The sequence below is a fragment of the Zootoca vivipara genome, chromosome 4 (assembly GCF_963506605.1).
Source record: "Zootoca vivipara chromosome 4, rZooViv1.1, whole genome shotgun sequence".
NCBI lineage: Eukaryota > Metazoa > Chordata > Lepidosauria > Squamata > Lacertidae > Zootoca > Zootoca vivipara.
This window is the reverse complement of record NC_083279.1, coordinates 61,143,435-61,166,427: the sequence shown is the minus strand read 5'-3', so window position 1 is coordinate 61,166,427 and position 22,993 is coordinate 61,143,435. Positions and strand designations below refer to the sequence as shown.

The following is a 22,993-nucleotide window of genomic DNA, read 5'->3' as shown; positions in this document are numbered from 1 at the left end:
TTTCTCGAGGTAGGATCTTGTCAAGATTTTTTGAACTTAGAGACGAGGTTCGTCTCTTCCTTCTTGACACAAAGTACGCAGATTTTCTCACTAACTTCTCTTGGCTTTGCTCAGTTGCGTACTTAGCTGATGTGTTTGAACACTTGAATGTGTTAAACTTGAGTTTACAAGGAAAAAATGTAGACATGTTCAAAGTTGAGGATAAGATTAGTGCTATGGTCAAAAAGTGTCAGATCTGGGCATCAAGGATAGAAAACAAGTCACTAACTAACTTTTCTACTTTAAAACAATTCTTGGAGTCATCAGAGGAGAGTTTGCCTGACCAGATCAAGATCAATGTAGCCGAGCATCTACGCAGCCTAGCCACCACTTTTAGAGAGTATTTCCCTGAACCTGACCCTGAGGACAGATGGATTCGAAATCCCTTCAGCTGTGAAGATATACACAAAAAAAGAAGAGCGAGGTCAACTTGTGGATCTGTCCAGCTGTGGTACGATGAAAAACATTTTCATCAGTGATAAAATTACAGACTTCTGGGCATCAGCACGCAAGGAGTACAAGAAACTTGGAGATAAGGCAATGAAAAAGATCCTTCTATTTGCAACCACATATCGGTGTGAGCAAGCATTTTCTTCCATGTGTTTCATGAAAAACAAATATAGGAATCGGCTCGACATGCAGTCGGATTTCAGAGTGAAAGTTTCAAGTTTGGAGCCTAATATTTCAGAAATAATGGACTCAAAGGAGAGATTTAACTCAACTCATTAAGAACTGAAAATTTAAACTAACTGGAGTACTCTGTTGTAACTAAAAAGACTCTTAATTTGGCTCTCACTTTTTAATTTTAGGATTAGGAATTAATGGGGGTCCTTGTCACAATAGCGGCTCGATGAGGGGTCCTCGAGAAAATTTTGTTGGGAACCCCTGATCTAGAGGGCAGTAGCCTACCTGGCCACCATATAAAACACTTGAGGAATTATCCCTCCCCCCGGATATTTGTTGCCCTCCCCCAACTTTACTGAACAAGTGAGGAAATGATTCCTGAACATTCAAAGCAAAAGAGGCACAGTGGCAATATGTAGCTATATGCTTTCTAAAAATGTGAACAACATCAGTAATCTTAAAACAGTAATAGCTTTGTTTCAAATTACATATTAATTTGTCCCTGGATTTAATGTACACAGCTAAATAAGGAATTTGTGGCTCCAATTTTAAAATGAATATAATACTAATCAGCTAAAGAAGTTATTGAAAATAAAATCAATTTTTCAAAAGGAGGATGGGATGGGGGGCATTCCTGTTCTCTCCCCCCCCCTCCATCCTACAAGTTTCCTGGGTTGGTAAACCTGACTTTAGACAAAGCTTGGAAGATTTCAGTAAGAGTGAAAGACTGCAGGAGGCTACTTGGGCGTCACCCTGTCAGCTCTGTCATTACTTTTCTGTTAGAGCTCAGAAGAATGGGGTTCCACACCAGAGTTTAATGTGGATTTGAAACCTGAGACCCATTGTGGGCATGTGCACAAGCATTTGTTAGCAGACCAGCAATAATTTAAGTACAAAGTTGTGTGTGCATGTTGATAGATGAGAGATAGAGAGATAGATAGATATAGTGTTTCTCTCTCACTCCTCCACTTCTTTAGTCACTAAGCCATCAGTGGGGCTCAGGAGATGAACAGATTCACTCATTGAGCAAAAGGAACTCCAACTTCCTCAAGGACTTGAGTTTGGACTAAGCTAATGGAGAGCAAGCAGCAGGACATGTGCTTAATACCCTCAATTTGTGGCGCTTGAGAAAGGATGCCTGCATGGTGCTCTCTGGTGCCTGATCAGCACTCAATGCATAAGTTGTTCATCTGCAACACATTGATTCCAATGGGATGCACATTTATATGAGTGTGCATTCTGGTGTGATAAATTATTAGCCCACTTGTGCCAGCAATGGGGAACTTTCAGCCCCCTCACCACCTCAGACTACTAAACAGGAGGAGGAGGAGAATGGGGTTTTTTTTTAATGAACATTGTAGTCCTCACCCCACTGCCAAATGCCAAATTCACATTAAAAATCAGATCTCATATTAGTCATAACAGTTTTTTGTGGGACCTACTTTACAACCTGTTCTATATACACACAGCATACATAACTTGATATACTTAAGGTTTAGCACTTATATGGAGCCAAAATAGATTATGCATTCTTAAAATAGATTATGAATTGTTTTTGGCAGAGTTCTGTTAAAGTGTAAACACATTTTTGTGGCAAAAACTGCTGAACCATTAAAGCAATGAATTTTCTGGATTGCGCTTTGTGACATTTTAACCTTTTTTTCACAAAGTTGTCAGCCATAAAATGCAACAATGAATCAGTTTTCATGTGCAGTATAAAAATAAACTTGAACAACTTTTGAACATGTTGTTGCAAGAGAACTAAATTATATAATAAGTGAAAATATAAACCCAGTACTAATAAAATAGGGGTTGTGAATGACTAAAACTGATGAGATTCTTAATACTTAGATGTTTTACCCTTTCCCCAAACTATTATCTCAAATATGTATATTCTCCAATATCAAGCAAATGAGCTAATACAGCTCCTCCTCTCCTATTCAGTGCTATGAAGTGGACATATCCCCACCCTCTACCTTCTCTAACTCTAAAAAAGACATGGATTCTGGCATTATTTATAGGATGAGAACTGATAATCTCTGGTAAACCTCAACATCTGGAAAGGTGAAATCTATCAATATTAGAAAACTGAGGCAACAGTGCATGTCAAAGATGGAAATATTACACATTCAATGCTCAAGTGGCCCAAATGAGAGAGCTTCTAAAATATGCAATAATCTCAATATTAATTTATGTTTGAAAAGAATCTGCGTCTGAAATGCAATGAAAATATCACCATTGTGATTTAGCCAATTGTTAAGCAGATATTGGAGGCTTACTCAACAGGATGCAGGAATGTTGAAATTAAGGCCTCATTTTATTGTCTATCATTAAATTATTCTAATCCAGCAAAATTAGCTTTTTAAATTTGAGATTTAACTCAGTCACTAATTAAATCAATGGGAGAGCTAAAAAGCTGATTTCTCCACATACTGACAATATGTTTACAAGTATAATCAATTGGATACCGTAGGCCTGCACTGAGTACTAGTGTGCTTCTAAACCCAACTCAAGGTGTTTCCCTGTAATACAAAACCCTAAACAACTCCAGCCTCATATATTTGCAGGGGTTTCCATCCTATATAGACTGGTCAGGTGTTGGATCTGCAGAGGAGGCTCTGCTGGGATTTCTGCAGTCATGTGAAATCTGTTAGGCAGTGCTGTGTAAGAGAGGGGTTTCTGTTTAACATCAGGCCAAGATGCACAAAGGGGTGCATTTTCCACCAGAAAAGGTGGAAATTGTTTAATTGTACTGAGCCATATGCAACCTCTTGGGACTGCATGGTGGAAGGTGAGCTGTAAATGCCTGTGAATGAACAAATAGGGAATGCATGATTCCTTGTGTTATGGCCAGGCAATGCATGGCTCCTCATGAAAACACCACTTTTGGTGACATTGCTCTAGCACACATACTGCTTTAGTTCATATGTAATGATGCTGGTTCAGCAAGTCATGGTTTAGAAGCCTGGGAAAACCCAGCTGCCATCAAATGATGGCAATGGTCTTATTCTAAGCCTCTGTGATGCACCTGCTTGGGAGTTGGTTGCAGTAAATGGGCATTTTTCTTGTCCTGTCCCTTTTGTCCTGAGTAGCATGAGTGCTGTGGAGTGACTGTGCCATTCCATCAAGACCTGCCACATACCAGTGTATGTAAGATTTCAGTCTTACATACACTTAAAAAGGGGGATAAAGGGAACCATCTGTTAACTAAAATTCACACAAGACCAAGTCTGTCTTCATATTAGCAGATATTTACTAATAAAGGAACCCTAACTCCCCAATTCACTGGCTTGGTGGGGGCATTAAGATTGAGGTGAAATATATGTTGGCAAAGAAGGGCTTCTCTGGTGGAGGGACACATCTACTACAGAGGTGCTGGCTACATCTGTGGTTGTTTCACTGGTTGTTGACAGAATTAGGCTCCATTGGGGGGGAGGCCCCAGCTGTGAAATATGGGTGGTCTGGGATGCAAAGTCCCTTCATTCATTGGGTAGGTTCCACGACTGGACTCCCTTGCTTCATCCGCCAAGAATTGGTGGAACTAGCGTTGCCGTATTTCAAAAGGTGAAAATCTAGACACAAAAGTTGTTGAGGTTTTTTTTAGTACTATACCTACGTACCTGGGAGAAAACACTATTGAATTCAGTTAGGCTGAATAGAGCTGTATTGGCTGCATGCTAAAAGATTTAGCTTGCTATTCATCTGCTGAAGATGTATTGATTTGAGCTACTACAAGAGAATATAAGACAGAATTATTCCATAGTCAGATACTGTGGGAGAAAGTGATTTCCCTATAACTTTATTTTTAGACTGTCCCAATTAAAGCATCACAGTGTTCATGTTGTTTGTATAATTAATATGAACAAACACTATGCTTACTCTTAATCTCTAATTATGATAAACTACACATTTTAAGTCAAGCCTCTGCTTGCACTAAAGCGGTCTAAATCTCTCCTGAGTTTTGAAGATAACTTTGGAAATTGAGGGAATTAGCAGATAGGGTCCCACTGAGAGAACTGTTCACAGGAAAGGGAATAAAAGGCAGATAGGTGACTCTAAAGTACTTGATAATGAAAGCTGGGAGGAAGAAAAACTGCTGTGATTGAAAATAAGTAAGATCATTTTGTGGAAATTGTGTGCAAACATTAAAGCACAAATTAAAGAACAAAATGTAGGACAGATCCTGTTCAACAACAGAGGGCTCTTGTTCCATATTCTGAGATTCACACTGGGGGAAAGCTGCAGAAACTACATTAATTTCACACGTGTATGATGAACAAATACAATTTCCTCTTTAGTTCTAAAGGGTTTTACTTCTTCCACTCTACCTCAGACAATAACAGTACATAAGACCAATGAAACTTATGACAATCAACTGATCGTGACAACCACATTTAGATAAGCAACAGAGCCAATACAGAGAGGGATAGGCTTCCCTTTGGATGTGCTAGCTGCTTGTCTTTGACAAAGGATATATAACTGTTCACATTTTAAGCTATTCAGATATTAAATTTTGGGTCCTAATAATGCTCAATTATTATTAGTTCTAAATAAGTTCTAAATTGTTTAAAGTTTATTTTTGTTGAGGAAACTATACAATGCCATAGTATTTCTCAGTTTTATTACCTACAGCCAGTAGGGTTAACTGGAATACTCAAACTGAAGCACTCGAAGTTGAACAAATAATGTAGGAAACAGTTTGGCCAAATATCTACTTGCTAAATATCTACAGCTGAAACTACCCTATATAATTTCGGTGAAGAAGGGTCGGTAAGAAGAAGACTGTATAGTGGACCTGAATTCAGTAAACATATTTATCGATCGATTTTCATGTTTAGAGAATCCTCCCACAGTATTCCCTCCTTTTACTCTTAGCACCATCTTTACTCAGGGAAATTAAGCAGAAACTATGTAGCTCCACTTTCCAATTCTCAAGCAAAATTGTGAGCCAAGGAAATAGTGTCTATCAAACTCTGATCAATTTCCCTACTACTTTCACCACTTAGGTTAAACTCTCTCCCACTCATTCACACTTTATAAGATTAATCAGGCACAACTGATAATCTGTGCAAACTCTGCTTCCCAAATGCAATGTCATGTGACCAACTGGAAAATGATAAGATGTATAGCACCAATTCTGCTTAACCCCAATAGAGGTTCTTGGCAATTTCTTTCCAAAATAGTTTCATTCTGTTGTGCTTGGTCCTCTTAAATTGAACTCACAAAGGGGAAAAGACCATCATAAATTCCCTCACCCAACCATGGCAGTTATTAACTCTGCACTGGAAGAATATATTAAATGCTAGAGACAATTTTTTGTGCAAAATGAAGATAAGGAAATATATGCCCTCTATTAAATGGCATAACCCTTTCTTCAATTTTCAAACTGCAAAGTAAGAAAAAAGGGGGGAAGAGTTCTGTCCCACTTGGTGCACCCAATAAAGCTATGCATCTAATCTCAATGTTGAAAAAATAAGAACAGGAATTTGTCTAAGATTATCATTATAATCAAACTATACAGAAGAATAGTTTGATATCAAACACTACTAAACACCGAAACTTTTAAAACTTGGAACATTTGACATTATCTTATTTTAGAAGGCTTACAGTGCTAATAAACTCAAATATATACTTCTGCAATTACCCTCTGTAGTTCCAAATCTATATTTGCAGAAATTTAATTAGGAAGAAACTCCAGTATCCATTTTTATAATAATAAAAATGTCAGCAAGGCCAACTTTCAGCTAGATAATATGAAAGATGTGCAGGCACAGACTACTAAGTAATCAAACTTAACAACAGAATCCTGATAACGATTAATATGCCTGACTCACTTTGAGCTGGATAATCAGATGAACAGGGTGCAAGCAACTGAGCAGTGACCAAATATGGGGGAGCTCATGTGCATTCAGACATCTATATTTCTAAAGCAACTACTGCATGAAAATCTAGGTCTTGAAGTATTTTCAGTTAGCTAAATGTGTGATTTCTGAAAATGCCAACAGCTTCATCATCAAAAGCTTATTCACAAGTTGCCTCATTGCTTTTTATTGTTTTAATTAACAAGAATGGTTGGGGACTGCCTGGCAGGTTAAGACTTGTATGCTTCAAAGAAACATGGGGTGTAATACATACATAATACATATCCCACTAGTGATGTATGGAAGTGAGAGCTGGACCATAAAGAAGGCTGATTGCCGAAGAATTGATGCTTTTGAATTATGGTGCTGGAGGAGACTCATGGACTCTCAAGAAGACCAAACCTATCCATTCTGAAGGAAATCAGCCCTGAGTGCTCACTGGAAGGACAGATCGTGAAGCTGAGGCTCCAATACTTTGGTCACCTCATGAGAAGAGAAGACTCCCTGGAAGTAATAACCCTGATGTTGGGAAAGATTGAAGGCACTAGGAGAAGGGGAGGACAGAGGATGAGATGGTTGGACAGTGTTGTCGAAGCTACGAACATGAGTTTGACCAAACTGCAGGAGGCAGTGGAATACAGGAGTGCCTGGCGTGCTCTGGTCCATGGGGTCACGAAGAGTTGGACACGACTAAACAACTAAACAACAACAACAAATACATATCTATGTTCTGTGCTCATAGACTGCATTCAAACATCATAGTAAACCTGCAGTAGCCAACTTGATGTCCTCTACATGTTGTTGGACTATAATTAAGATCATCCTTGACCATTAGCTATACTGATTGAGGCTAATGTGGGTTGAGTCCAACAACATCTGGAGGGAACCAACTTCACTATCCCTGAAGGAAACTATAGCTTATGCAAACAAGCCACCAAAAATGCCAGCTTTGTGCACATCCCTGTCCCTTCCACTACATTTTCAAATTGGCTTGTTTGTTTTTATTTTTTTTAAAAAAACAGTTTAATTCAACAATAGTTTGTTGGTTTCGACAACATGACAAAATGTGGTCAAGCAAAAAAAAAAGTATCTTCTTGTGGCTGCATTGGAATAAGAGAGGAAAATGCAACTCCAAGCTTTACTGCAACTTGTCAGACTAAAGTGGGGTCTAGCAAGTAATATGAACTGGGATGTTGCATCATTACATGGAATCCCGGTCAATATATGTTGGACATCCTGTGTGGCTGGTACAGGTCATGTCTTGGACTCAATATAAAGGCATCCCCAAGGGCAATGGCTTAATTTCCTTCTGAATATGTTTTTTATATAGTCACTATCTCTCCGGGCTGTCAGGGGCGGATGGAGCCTGGAATAAACAGTTCTTCTGTTTTTTTCACTACTGATATCTCAGTGTAAAATTCCCTACAGGATTTGAATGATTTCCTCTCAAATTAAGTATACAGAGGATTAATTAAAAAGAAAAAGTAAGAAAAATAAGGAAGAAATGAACAGGGAGGAAGAAATTCTAATGGGATGGAATAATAGAGAAGTTCAGCAGCAGCTGGAGGACCCATAAAATTAGATCAGAGCCACATGTAGATCATGGGGTGCAGGTTGCTCACCTATAACTTACATAGAATAAAGTTAAAGGGAGGTTCAATTTGCTCCTTGATACTGGTCGCCCCAGTGATTGAGTATCATGCCTGATCCTGTTTGCATTGCCTCATCTATTCACCTCTAAAACCCATTCATGGCCTTCTTTTTTTGGTCAGTGGAGTGTGGTGAAATGCAGGGAACTGGCAAATATATCTTGTATTTTTCTATATCCTTTGCTGATTGTTGCTGTTTTATGGGGGTTTTTTTACACACCATTTTAATTATTCAGTGCATTTGTGCGGGCTTAATGTTGTGCACCACTTTGTGCAACTTTCTTTTTAATTGGAAATAATTATAGAAAATTTACAGTTAAATTAAAAAATGTTCTAAAGGACACAGATTAATATCTTACTCATGTAAAGCCAAAATATGATAGCAGACTGCTTCCTAAGTATTCAGAGTTGGTGATGGGGGTGGGGTGGACGTGAACTAATATTTGTGTTTTATTTATTTAAGTTTTTTAAAATTTAAACCTGAGTAATAAGTTACTGAAATTTTAATGAGCCTGTCATTACCTATGGCACTAATCCTACGTAAACTAATGATAAATTTCAAAGCACTTATCTAGCAGCATGAGCAGCATTAATCCATGGGGTGATTCTGATAAAGTACAGTTCAAGAACAGAGCAAAAAATGGCTAATTAAAAAGTTGTTTACAGAAGTACTTATTGTAAATGTGAGCAAACTGCATAATAGTAACATGGATGCCTAGTGAACTCTGCTGCTAGCGACCTGGAATCGCCAAAAGAAACATATCCAAATATGAAATACAAGCATTATTAAATTAACTTAATATTTCAGAACTGTTTGGTTTTTATATGGAGCCATCTTCTTTTTAAATGCAACACTTTTTTTTATTTTGGGGGGAGGGGAGATGCAGGATTCCAGATCAAGGAAATTAGGCAATTGATTCAATGGGTCTACTCTCAGTATGGCTAACACTTTCCTAACTGGAAGCATGGCAACTGAAATTCAGGAATTTACATTTCAGCATTTATGATTCCTAGTTGTGTTAAAGCATTGCCTCTTATCTCCCACACTGATGCTTTCTAAATGGAGGGGGGGGGTCACGTGTTTCTGGATTCCACCTCATACCTGAAAAGGTCATGAGATTTAGGGTAAAGCCCCTAACTAATGAGAATTATAGATTTTCAGCTCTGAGTCACCACAATAATTTTAAGAGGGCTGCTGTCTTGGTAAAGCTCACCCGCCTGCCTTAGCAAGTATAGTCACAGTGATCCCTTCGATTAGAGGAAGTCTAAAGGACAATTTGCAGCCAGCATTGACCAATCTATAAAATACATTTTTGTCGTATTTGGCATTTCCCGTCTGAAATGTTCCTTTCAATTTCTTTCATGGTAGGAGTGCAATAACATGGAAAATACCTACAACCTATTGTCAGAAAACAACTACTACATTTTCAGAACGTACAATTAGAAATATTCCCTGTCACTCGTTCACTAGAAAGTAACTTCCATCAAACACATATTTCTGGATATTTGGCCTCTGCCAGCTGCCTGACACTTAATGAAATACTGGCTGAGTTAATATTTTTGTGATGGGAGTCAGTTGCTGGTATATTGTGGTTTACCATGAACAAGCAACATGTTTACACATGCATCCTGATGTCTTCTGCTTTGTTCTTCCCTTCACATGGACAGGAGAAACATATCAGGAAACCACAACGTATGACTTCTGAAACCAGGGTCCTAATTTGCAGCTCCAAAATGTCAGGATTTGTAAACCACAAAAACTCAAAGTTTAGTGCTTGCTTAGGGGGAAACAAACCAGGCTTCTAGGGGGTTAGATATTAAAGCAAGCCATGCTTAATTGCAGCTTCATGATTTGTTTCTCCCACTTACTCCAGGGAAGAAGCAAAGCAGAAGCAACCTGAGCTGCCGTTCATCAAGGTAAGCCACCATTAGCCAGCCAACTTTGTTTTGGGGGAGAAAGGCAGGGTAAAATTAATGCTAAATAAAAACAAACAAATTAATCAAAGCACATGTCATTGCACGCCATCATTTAAATGAAAGAGAAGGAAGTACTCACCATGTATAATCAGAACATACTCTGCGCTGTTTAGGCCAATAGAGTTTGCTGCTTCACATCGATATGTACCATTGTCCGTTCTATTGAGGGAATTAATGTTTAGCTCCCTACCATTGACAACCATCCTTTCTGGATCTGGTAAATCTCCACCATCCTTCGTCCATAATACTGGATCTGGCCTATTAAAAACAAATAGATGAAACCATGATTTTCAAATTCATTTAAAAATAAATGTGCATCATATCAAATCAACCCAACATGGGTTTCTCATGCAGCAAACTTTAAGCACCATAAAAATAATTAAGTACTTAATACAGATAGAGCTGAACAACACCATTCACAATTAAATATCTTTATATTATATAAAATTTTGGATGGTGGTAATGTCAATTATTTTAAATTGGCTTTGCAAATGCCTTAGAACTGTAGAAATATTCATGATTAAATTTTCCTACAAAATGTTAATTGTCTCTTTATACTATATCTCTGGATACTTTCCTATTGATAAATTCTGCCTAGTGACATTTACTTGATTTGTTCCTGTCCGTTATATGAGTTACAGGCTATTCTTTCAGAATTCAGAATTAAGCTTACAGTACATATTCAGAAACCCACACCCAAGTGCCTCCACTGGCAAAAGCTTTTCTAGTGGGGGCTCCCTGCTTACGGAACACTCAGACTCAGCAATGCCACCCCCATTACTTCCTTTTCAGTACCAGGCTTTTGAATGTTCTTTTCCATTTTTATTGCTATTGCTCTTGATATCTTATTGGATTAATTTTAATGGTGATTGTGTTTATGGCACTATGGTTATTGTTTTTAATTGATTCAGCTGTTTGTGTTACGGTCTTTTTTGCTTTTTATATTTAACAGATTGTTATAGAAGTGTAATGGTTGCTTTTATTGCCACCTTAAGGTTTTGGTGTAAAGCGATGAATAAGGAAGAAATAATAACAATGATCATATCTACCAACTTTGGGACTAATTGAAATCTTAATAGCAACTAGTCTCATATTAAGCATGCATACACAGCCACACTATCATGCATAGAATGTGGTATTGCACCAGTATGGAACAGTACCTAAACCTGTTATGCCAGCACGATGGGAACAAAGTTATATAGGCGCACATAACCCTTGCACTACTTAAGACTAGGCTGAAAACTATAAGCCTTTAAAAGGCAACACTTCAAGGCTATAACATTAGTGAAATGTGTAGGAAGATCATCACAGGCTGCTAAAAGGCACAGAGAAAGCAAAACTACAGAAAGGTTAGTACCAGGTTCTTATACTAGCAATTAAAGAAAAAAAAATACATGGGTATAGCAATGGATGTGCAATAAAATCAGAGTAACTGGGGCAGACAGGTAGAATTGTGGAAGAGAATTGATCCATAAAGGCTTGGTAACAATAAATGTATTCTCTAATAGGAACTATGGAGAAGCAAAAAGTCTGTAAAGAGGAATCTGAGATGACTACAAGAAAATATTTTTCACAGATATAGTTATAAATTATGTGGTAGCCTATATATTATGAAAAATTATAGTGTTTCTATTTTATGCCACTCTGTCCTAAAGCCTCAGGGTAAAAGAAAATATAAATATAATATACATATTTCCTAATAAATAACTTAACAGAAAGTCTAGCAATAATATACAATATTGTAATGCTACCATTAAATTTAACGCAGCAAGCAGAAACCCAAATGTTAACCCACAAATCTGTATACATACATTCTGATTCTGGTTTTCCTATGTATGAAACTCTAGCAATAGCGCATATGTTTTGGTGGGACAGGTTACAATACAAAAAAATGAAGAAAGCTTACATTTTAGCAAGGAAAAAACAGTGGCACCTCCAGCTATACATTAGCATGGGACCTCCATACACCTGACCCCACCACCTGGTTTTAGTCTAACCAGTTCTCACTGTAAATCTATGGATTGGCTTATTACCATATTTATTCGAGTTTAATGCGCCATCAAATCTAATGCACTCCTCAGTTTTCTGAACCTTGAAACAAAAACAAAAAAGAGGATTTGCTAGCAAGTGCAAGTGTGCCATCGAATCTAATGTACACCTTAATTTTCACAACGTAATTTGGCCAAAAAGGTGAGCATTAGATTCGAGTAAATATGGTAGATCCCTGAGGAAGGAAGAACTGGACACATAGTACTAAACACATTGTAAAATCCCAAGGGAAAGCCAGCCACTTACTACCACCTGCTTTTGTGTGTTAATGAAATGTCTTCAAGGACCAGTCCTTTGGTGTACAATCTTCTAGCCTCTGACCACGCAAGTCTCTAAATTGCCTTCACATGCCAGCACTCTCCAAAGTTTGACACTTTGACATAGGAATTCCCTTCTGGCATTTCTTATAGGTATTTATAGCACAAACCTAACATGCCTATTGAGAACTGATCACTGTTTGTTTCAGCAATACTTATTCATACATGAGGGTGTTTAGGATCAAAGTCTTAAGAAAGAAATATGGAAATAAAGGCAACAATTTTCTGTAAGCCCTTCCAGAAATTTAACACCTCTCTTTTTGCATGTTCATAATTACTTCCTGTCATTTTAATGGAAGAGTTTTAATGTTTTTGTGATATTTGTGTGCCCATTGTAAGCTTTGTCGGCTGTTTTGGGTTGAGAAATAGACCAGAATTCGTAAATAAATAATCTCTCACACTGAGCAGTACTTCCATATCATATGATATTATGCAATAATGTAGCATGCTTCAAAGTTGCAATTTACGTCAGCATCTTTAGTTTATTGATGATGTATCCGAATACTGACCCTAGTGACTGTTCCTAAAAATAGAAGCAATGTGGGAAAGGTATATTTAATATCACCTGACTGAGATAATCTGTGCTTAAATAATATAGTTTTGATTAAAAAATATTTTGCAATTACTTTCACTTGGATTATACTCTTAACAACAGAGACAGAAGATGAAATATTTGTTGAAAAATAAACATAGACATAGTAATAAATGCATTCCAAATACAACATAGTGTTTCTAGTTGCAAAAACAGTATTTCCTCAGTTAAAAAAAAGTTTGTTATTTAACTTTATCAACTATGTGCTGAGTCCGACTATTCAGTCATCTGACTTACATCTGAAACCAAAGCTAGAAGCTAAAGAAAATCTCTTATGCAGCAAACAGATGATCTTGGAAGCCAGTTTTGCACATGTAATCTAGCAGAAAACATTTGTGTTCAAACAGTCCATGTTGTTTTATGTTAAAATGCTGACAGAACTAATTTCTCTTTAAGGGGTAGAATGAGGCAGTTTCTGAAAAGAGGTGTTCTTTTAAAACGAAGGGATTCTTAGATTTATAATTTCTCTCCCTCTTGTACATCACAAATGCATAAGGCATGCATCCCTCAGTTGATCTACTCATGTTTCTCACAAGCTTTGAAGACTCAAATACTTCTGGAAAAAGATAGGTTAAGTTATTGAATATTGTATGTATTATATTATGTGTGTTGTAAGCAATGATGGATATCGGAAAATCCGATTATCTTAAAGTATTGCTAAGTAATTTCTTGCAATATTTTATCTCTCTGTTTCTATACCTGCAAAGGTGCAGGGAGCTTGGCACCAGTGCAATAAAACAGATTGTGGCAATTCAGGATAGTGCAGCTACACCAGAGCATCTCCCGCAGGCAAGCCATGTACAAGGCAAATAAGGGTGGAAATGCTGAGAAGACAGGACAGATACCTAGTGACCTGTAAACATGATCCCTCTTTGTTCGGGAGGCAGGGGTGTGAGCAGCAGAGAATGAGTGGGTGGTGTTAGGACAGAATTTGGGATGAAGTAAAGAATGGAAGAAAATGAAGAAATGAATGGAAGAAAATGAAATGGAAGATATGAAGTAAAGAAGGCTGATCACTGAAGATTTGATGCTTTTGGATTATGGTGCTGGAGGAGACTCTTGAGAGTCCCATGGACTGCAAGAAGATCAAACCTATCCATTCTAAAGGAAATCAGCCCTGAGTGCTCACTGGAAGGACAGATCCTGAAGTTGAGGCTCCAATACTTTGGCCACCTCATGAAAAGAGAAGACTCCCTGGAAAAGACCCTGATGCTTGGAAAGACTGGGGGCACAAGGAGAAGGGGAGGACAGAGGATGAGATGGTTGGACAGTGTTCTCGAAGCTTCCAACATGAATCTGACCAAACTACAGGAGGCAGTGGAAGACAGGAGTGCCTGCCGTGCTCTGGTCCATGGGGTCACAAAGAGTCGGACATGACTAAATGACTAAACAACAAAACAACAAAAAGAATGGAGTGGGAGAAGATCAAGGCATAAATTGGTTGTAAGCACTGCAAATACCGGTACCTCTTCTCCCCAAACCACCAATGTCAGACAGAATGGAATTGAACATACTAATAATGGTCAGAATCCAACGAATCATGCAGCTAGTTCTGTGTGCTCACTGTGCTTTCAATACATTCTCTGAATAGTAGCTCTCCCCCATCTTCAATGAGTTGAATGGCAAACCCTTTTGAAACTAATGTTGATCTCAACAGCCAATTGTTTCATGGTATTGAGGGGTCTTTTGTTGAAAGAACAGCTTGTTGGATAACGGTAATAATAGTGATAATAGAATGAGTCAGCATGAGAAAAAACCACAATTAAATACATGCTTAAATAAAATAAGACCATGCCTTCAGGATTCCCGGAGGAAAGAACATGAAATTAAAAAAGAGAGAAAAAGATCCAAAGCTGTATTTTACCGCTGCAGTTTAAAAGGGAACGCAAGATATCATTATAAAACCATCATTATAAAACCTTCCAAGAGATTTTATTGTCTGCCTTTGGGAGAATAGAAGGAAAAGAGAAGCAGAAAGCTTTCTGTTTCCTCTCCTATCTCCACTTACTATCTTCGAAAGAAAGACAAGCGGATTTCTCTTCTGTGACTCACAGAGTAAATGTAGTTATAGATGCTGCACACTATGTCGTCAAGCATAAAGCGGAACATCAACTGCACAAATATAGGAATACAGTGGGACCTCGGTTTACAACTACCTCTGTTTATGAACGCCTCCGTTTACGAACGCCACGGACCCGGAAGTGTTTACATCCGGGTTCCGTGGCGTTGGATGCGCAGATCGCTTCTGTGCAGCTTGTGCATGTGCAGAAACAATCTGCACAGCGCGCGCATGCGCAGAAGTGCTCTATCGGCGCTTCGCGCATGTGTAAAAGTGTGCCTTCGGGTAGCGAATGCCTCCGTTTACAAATGCCTCTGTGGAACAGATTGCATTTGTAAACCGAGGTCCCACTGTATGTAGAACTATTCTGATTTGCAGTAACAATCTGGGTTGCATTATTATTACTATTTTAGAATGGTGTGTATATAATAAGGAGAATGTAAGTTGAGAAGTTAATGTGCTTAACAAGCAGCCATTGTGCACATTGCACGCAATCCTTCCAGGAAGAGGAAATTGTGCATATATATATATATATATATATATATATATATATATATATATATACAGGCCTCAGAGAAATGCACATTCCCTAAAACTTCATAGTGCATCTGTAACAACAAAACCAGACACCTTAATCTGCCCCAGCTGCAATAAAACGTGTCACTCCCATATTGTTTTTTACAGCCACAGCAGGCACTGTAACTCTCCAGAGGTTTCACTTTACCCCAGATGCTGCACTTTTTCATTGTCTCTTGAGACAAACTGATGTCAACTAATCAGGATCGTCTTACGTTTGCACTTGTGTTGCTGCTTCTAGAACAGATGGGTAAGGCTGCAGACCTATCCACTCTTAAATGGAAGTAACCCTTGTTGAACATAGCTAGACTTACTTCTGCATGCATACAATAACAATGCAGCTGCTGTTCTAAACTGCCATAAGTTGCTGAATATAATATAATATAAACTTTATGTCAGTACTTTAAAAATAGATGCTTTGTTAAATTTGCATGCTAAGGTCAAATGGATTGGAACATGGCACCAGGAACAAAACAATACTTTAAAAACTAAACTGTGCATACCTTTGTTGCTACAGTATATGTGGTTGCAAAATTTAAATGTTGCTGATAGCTTATAAATACAGTGGAACCTCGGTTTATGAACACCTCGGTTTATGAATTTTCGGTTTATGAACGCCGCGGACCCATCTGGAACGGATTAATTCATTTTCCATTACTTTCAATGGGAAAGTTCGCTTCAGTTTATGAACGCTTCAGTTTATGAACAGACTTCCAGAACCAATTACACCCATGTTTCAGTTTATGAACACTTCAGTTTAAGTACTCCGTGGACCCGTCTGGAACGGATTAATCCACTTTCCATTACTTTCAATGGGAAAGTTCACTTCAGTTTATGAACGGTTACTTCGCGGACCGTCTGGAACGGATTAATCCACTTTCCATTACTTTCAATGGGAAAGTTCTCTTCAGTTTATGAACAGACTTCCGGAACCAATTATGTTCATAAACCGAGGTACCACTGTAATGTATCCAGAATTGGGGTACATAAAAAGGAAACTATAAAGGTGAAAAAATTCAAGAGACCCTTGAGGCAAAAAATGGAAGAACATCCAGCAATATAAATGTCATTGCAATAGCATGACATTGTAAATCACACACACACACACACACACACACACACACATTTTCTATTTGAGAAATGACGTAGTTATAAATCCTTTAAACTAAGTTTTAAATCCCCTATAAAAGTTTAAATCCTATTTCACCCTAGGGAATGCATGCCATGCAAGAATGGGTTAAGTAGGGTTGCCATTATAAATTAGCTCAAGGAAAAAGCACTAAATATACAGTATAGGGGACAATTTTATCCAAGCGCAAAAGCTGAGGAAAGGTGGATAAGATTCTTTCCTATTGTTTAAGGATTCTCTTTCACATGGCTTTGCTACTAACCATAAATGCTAATTACCAGTAAGTGCCTATTAAGGGAGCAGATTGCTTTAGCCATTTGGATGGCCATCTCACAGCCTGCTCCAAAGGATGTGGTGGCTATGAGACTGGTTTGCCTATTGACTATTCCAAGGGTGGGCTGTGGGCCCACTGGCTCAAAAGAAGCAGTCTGCAGTTTGGCCAGGAGAGGGGGAAAAGGCAATTTCATTTAAAAAGACTGAATGGATCAGACCATGGTTCATTTAGCCCAGCCTCTCATTCCCACAGTGGCCAACCAGATGACTTGTAAAGTTCATAAGCAGAGCTCAAATGCAATAGCCCTCCCCAAAATACAAAAGCAAAATACAATTCCAAGTACAATCCCTAGCATTTCCCATTAAAATGGTGTCTGATAAGAAGACTGGGGCAGATCTCTGCTCAGGATTGTAAAGTGGGTAGTAGTGTTCTAAGCAGGACTGATTGACTCAGCATAAGACACCTTTAGATGTCTAATATATATTCAGTATGTGCTGCTGCTTTCAGAGGGCAGGGGCCAAAGCTCAGTGCTTTAGTTCAATTCCTGATATCTCCTGTTAAGAGAGTTAAATAAGGGGTGAAGGCAAATACATCTGCTTGAGACCTTGGAGAGCAGACAATACTCAACAAGGTGGGCATTCATCTGACCTTGAATAAGGTAGCTTCCTAGCATGTTTTCCCCAAAATAAGACACCGTCTTATATTTATTTTACTCAAGAAAATAAGCATATGGCTTATTTTCAGGGTGTGCCTTATTTTTTAATTACCTTAAGTACCATATGGTTCCGTGTGCCTGCCTCCTCCTGCTGCACAGACGGCAGCAGAAGAAAGAAAAAGTTTCAGGAAGATCCAGCCTTTTCCTGTCCCTATAAAGTTGTCTCATCACCCACCCAATAAAGACCTAAGTGCCATAACAGGATAAGGGGCCAACCTGGCAGGACACTGGGGGAAGAAAGTGAAAGGCTGTAGTAAGTAAACAGGGCTGGTGAAGAAATCTCAGCCTTTTACCAGGGGACACTGTGGCTTTCTCTTAAAGGGAGAGCTTCGCAGCCTCCACTCCCAAACTTCCTTCTCGTTTAATCAGACACCGGAGTGCGGGTGGGGGGGGGCAGAGAGGAAAAGAGGACCACTGAAAAGGGGAGGGGGAGGAAGAAAGAAGGACCGGGTGGGGAAGGTTCGCGGAGGTGAGAAAGCAAGCGAGGCAATGGAGCAGGGAGGGGAAATTACAATGGCAATTTTAACAGCATCCGGTTCCGGGCCCCAACCCGACAGGCCTCTTCCTCTTCCTTGGCGCCCTCCAGAACTGCGCCTAGCACTACAGCTTATTTTCGGGGTATGTCTTAAATTTTGTCAACGGATGAAAATTCTGCCATAGCTTATTTTATAGGTACGTCTTATTTTATGGGAAACACGGTATATACTCATGGGACGAATGTTCCTGTGAATCTGGTAGTGTGCTGTTTGCTTATTTCTGATCCCCTACCATATTTGCTCAACTGTTATACCTGCACAACTCAGGAAGCGGGGGGGGGGGGCTGCAGGAGCAGCTGAAAGTGGCAGAATCATCTAATTGGTGGTGAAGCGAGAATCCAAGGATTTAATGAAAGAATGTATTTAGAACAAAAGTGTGCAAACTGTACAACTCCTCTCTTACATCCCCAACTGCATTTCATTAGCATTAACATGGCTCTCAATTAATCTCAGTAATTTGTAACAGCTATTCTGATGCACCCACTTGAGTACTGTATTATCTTGATACTGCTGACATTTGCATGTCTTGGGGGTGGGGAGGGAGAGATATTTATTGTCCTTCAAATATGCTGAGCCTTTCCCATTCTTTGTTTTCCCTCTTTTAAGAAGAAACAATTTCTCACAGTTTTCTTACTACAGCTGTTTATGAATAAAAAAGGAAACAAAGGCCTTGATCCAGAAAAGGGACTTAGGAGCTTCTGTGTTCACAACAGGACTGCTGTCTTCCATCTGACCTATGCCTACCCCCTACTTTTCTTGACTACATTGCAAATGACTTTTGAAATGTGAGAATAATTAAAGGATACTCCTGTGCTATTTTGAATGAGGGGTGGCTACAGTTCAGAAAAGGCAACCAGCCATGGCACGGTGGCAAACAACCTCTTATCATCAGCTGCACCCCAAAACACTCTACATGCTTTAAATTCAATTATTTCCTCACTCTTACTTCTTCATGTTTAAAGCCCATATTTTTAAAGCCTGTATTTTCCTTACATAGGAATGATTCATTTATCAATATTCATTAACAAAAAGCTTCACTAATCCTCAAAGATAAATGCTAAAAACCTAAGAATAGCAGAAAAACAGCACACCAGTTGAGTCAGGAATGAGATCAAGCTGGGCTGAGTGTCAGATCAAAAGGATAAATCAGTAACATGCTGAGTTCAGGCAAGGTGGTCAACTGCTAGGAGATCTGGAAATTAGCCAGCAGTCAAGGAACCAGAGGAGCAGTACAGCCAGGAACAGTTTAAAAAGCAAAATGAAAGCCAGAACAGAGCAAGATGAGAGAAAAACAAGTAGCCAGAAGCTTGTGAAGTCTGGGGCAGCAACAGTCAAGGAAGATTCTTTGCTACTTTGCATTTCTGTTGTTGATTACTAGGTGTCTGCTTACTCAAGGCAGATTTGCATCCTCCAAAAGAGGAAAGAATACACTGATTTGCATACTTTATATGCACAGATGCACATTTAAATAAGGATAATTTAAATAGGACTACAAAGCTAAAGGCAAAGGCTCTCATAACCAAATAATTGAGGTAGGCCCGCGCCCGCACATAAACAATTGCCACAGACTGGGTTTACAATACTTCCCCTCCCCCAGGCACTAGTGTTTGTTCACTTGAGTTCATTTCTTCCTACCTACCTACCATACAAACACATACACAATATCCACCCATCCCCTCTGTCTGTCTGTCTGTCTGTCTGTCTGTCTGTCTGTCTGTCTCTTCCTTCCCCCTCCCCAAGGCTCACGTTCTTGCTGCCTGAATGGTGGACAAGATGTTGAAAGATGGAAGAGGGAGGACTTGCTCCTGCAAGAAATATTAACCATTTTCCTGACCTCGAATTATTTTATTCCTTTCCTTGATGATCTGGAAACTGTTGGAAGTTCCATGCAGTGCTTGTTACATTTGTAGTTTAGAAAGGAAAAGGTAAGATAGAGGAAGAAAACACTCTAGCATCCGGAATAGAATCTGGACAGAACCTTAAAATGATGGACCATCTGGGACAAAAGAGGACTCTTAGCCAACTTATGGAGTGGTGCTGCCCTTTTCTGTGAATGCAAAAACACACTAGCTAAAGGGGGGGAGGGGCAGAAAAGCCAACACATGGGGGAAAGGCATGTGGGACCCGGATGCGACGGTCAAGAAATAACCAGCAATCTATAATCTGCAGTACTTCTAAGAGGTTTTGCTATGCATTGCCTAAAGAGGATTGTCTACCTCATACAAATCATAAAGGGAACAGATGAGCTCACAGGAAGTTTCTTTTTCCGCAGGGCAGGGAGAGACAGAGACTTTAGATATCAAGAGAACACCAAAAATGCCTAGTCAAATAACTGTTTGAATCACCCTCACTAAGCTGATCTTGACTGCTAATAGAAGATACAAATCTGAATTATTCTGCCTCCCCCCATTTCACCTTTTTTAAAAAAACAGAAAACTTTGATATTCCTACCCTCTCACATATATATATTACGGTATGTTGCAATACAATCACTATATGTTGTTACCTGTTAAACAGCTATCAGAGTCATGAAGCCTCTGCAAAAAAACAAATATTCTGTATGTACCTCCAATAAATTATGTGATGCTGTAGACTTAGAACTAGAAGTGCAATAAAACCAGCTCAGAACCCTTCAGCCACAACTTTATTTTTGTAGGTCTTTGTTCCAAAACCTTCCACTTTGCTTCTTTCTTACTTTTTCTTCTTCTTTTTGCAGCTACTTCTACTCCGATGTATACAAGTACATATTTCCTTAAGAGTGTTGCACCCTTTCCAGAACTAAAAGGCTGTAATTATTTTTCATCATTGGAATTAAATTGTGGGAGATTTCAGAAACAAAGAATAATGATAAAGTTATTAGGAGCTAAAAGCAATTGGTTTAATGGCTTTTAGCTCTTAATAAGCTTGTTACATCTAACACATTTTCATGCTAATAGTTGCTGTTCAGTTACCACAGCTGTTTCCTACGTGTTGTCATGATTTTTCTTGCCTACTCATGTCATGAGATTTCTTCTTTGCCCATTCCCAAAGAAAGCTTTGCTGAGAACCGAGTAGCTGCCAAGCGTAGTATCTGGCATTACTAACAGAAACAGGAGGTATTTCAATAAGCAGGGCTGCTAGTAAATGAAAATTAACAGGCATCTCAACTCATGTATAATTTCAGGATTTTATTTTGCTCTGTTTAACAAAAAAAAATCCACAATGTAAAGCCACTAGACACAACAGATCCCAAGCCATGTAAAGAGGCAACAGAAAAAGAATTAAATTCCACTTGAGAAGGAGGGGGGGCAATTAACATTTTAACAATGCAATCCTAACTATATCTATTCAGAAGTCAGTTCTAATGAATTCAGTTGAGTGAGTTGGGACTGAAGTCTCACTCTGTCATTCCATGGAACTCGATGAGACTACAACACTTGAAACAGAAACTGAATAGTTGTGCTCTGCTCCTCAGAATGGAATTGGTTTTATAAAGAACTGCAGTTAACTTTAATTGTTTATTAAAAATCTGTGTTTAAAGTTTGCAACTTTAGACTACAATCACTAATTGTTCCTTATCCCAATACTCTTACATGCTAAAGATCAAACTTGAATGTGAGAACTGTCTTATGCATAGTTTTTGAGGATACAATTTTTATTTGAAGGCCTGATTTTAAAAGGGGAAAATATTATCTTCTCCTAGGAAAATACAATATAGAAAATGGAGGGCCTCATTCAATTGCTTTATTGTTGTTATTAAGTATTACTGTCACTCAAATTACTAAACACACAATATTTTTTAAAAAGTAATAATACATTCATTCAAATAAAAAACCAAAAATAATTTCTGAAACCCATCTGTTATTGCAGACAAATTTCACTTGTGCATTCTACACAAGCCCCACTAAATTCAGTAGGGCTTGCTGCTAAATAAGGGTGTATATGATTGTAGCCTTGAGAATTGAACCTCATCAGTAATGTAGAAAGAAGTATTTGGAGGGGACCAGATTTAACGGCAAAAGTGTCATATGGATCCCTACTCTCTTCTCCTGTGTTTTTTACCCAGCCACAATCACTTCCAGTTATTGGAGTATAAAGACTCCGGCTCTGAATCTTCAGCTTCTGAGTATAGCTGCCTTGACCCATGGAACTGCCATGTGTCTGGACAGTATTTTGATAGGTCCTTGGCTCAGACTGTCTGGCATAACTTTTGGCTTTCTTTTTACTGTTGCTAATTTGGCTAGAAAATGATCTAATTTAGCATGTTTATTGTATTTGCAATTAGTAAACAAAGCTGAAGAGCTAAATATTGCCTAATATTGTATTTAGAATTGACATACAGTAATCAATTCATTGTAACTAACAAACTTCTGAATCATAAACTTTTCAACAGAAAAATAAAACGCTGAATTTTTTTGGGCGCACATCATTGTCTACAACTGCTAGGATTTTTTTTTAAATGAAATCTGGAAATCTGGGGATTATGACTCATTGGGGGGGGGGGGGAGAAACTGTTCCTCTTGCTTCTCCCCTATGAACACCTATGACCATAGCTGTCAAGCTTTCCCTTTTCTCACGAGGAAGCCTATTCAGCATAAGGGAATTTTCCTTTAAAAA

At 38.6% G+C, this 22,993-nt stretch overlaps 1 protein-coding gene across 2 annotated transcripts in view; it reads right to left on the bottom strand.

Annotated features, from left to right (window-relative positions):
• CADM2 (cell adhesion molecule 2) overlaps positions 1-22,993 on the bottom strand; it is a 354,958-nt gene that overhangs the window by 51,279 nt on the left and 280,686 nt on the right. For both annotated transcript variants that reach the window (XM_035116024.2, XM_060273644.1), the window contains exon 7: positions 10,230-10,408. In XM_035116024.2, the coding sequence (XP_034971915.1) occupies positions 10,230-10,408 (179 nt within the window). The remainder of the gene's footprint in view (positions 1-10,229; positions 10,409-22,993) is intronic.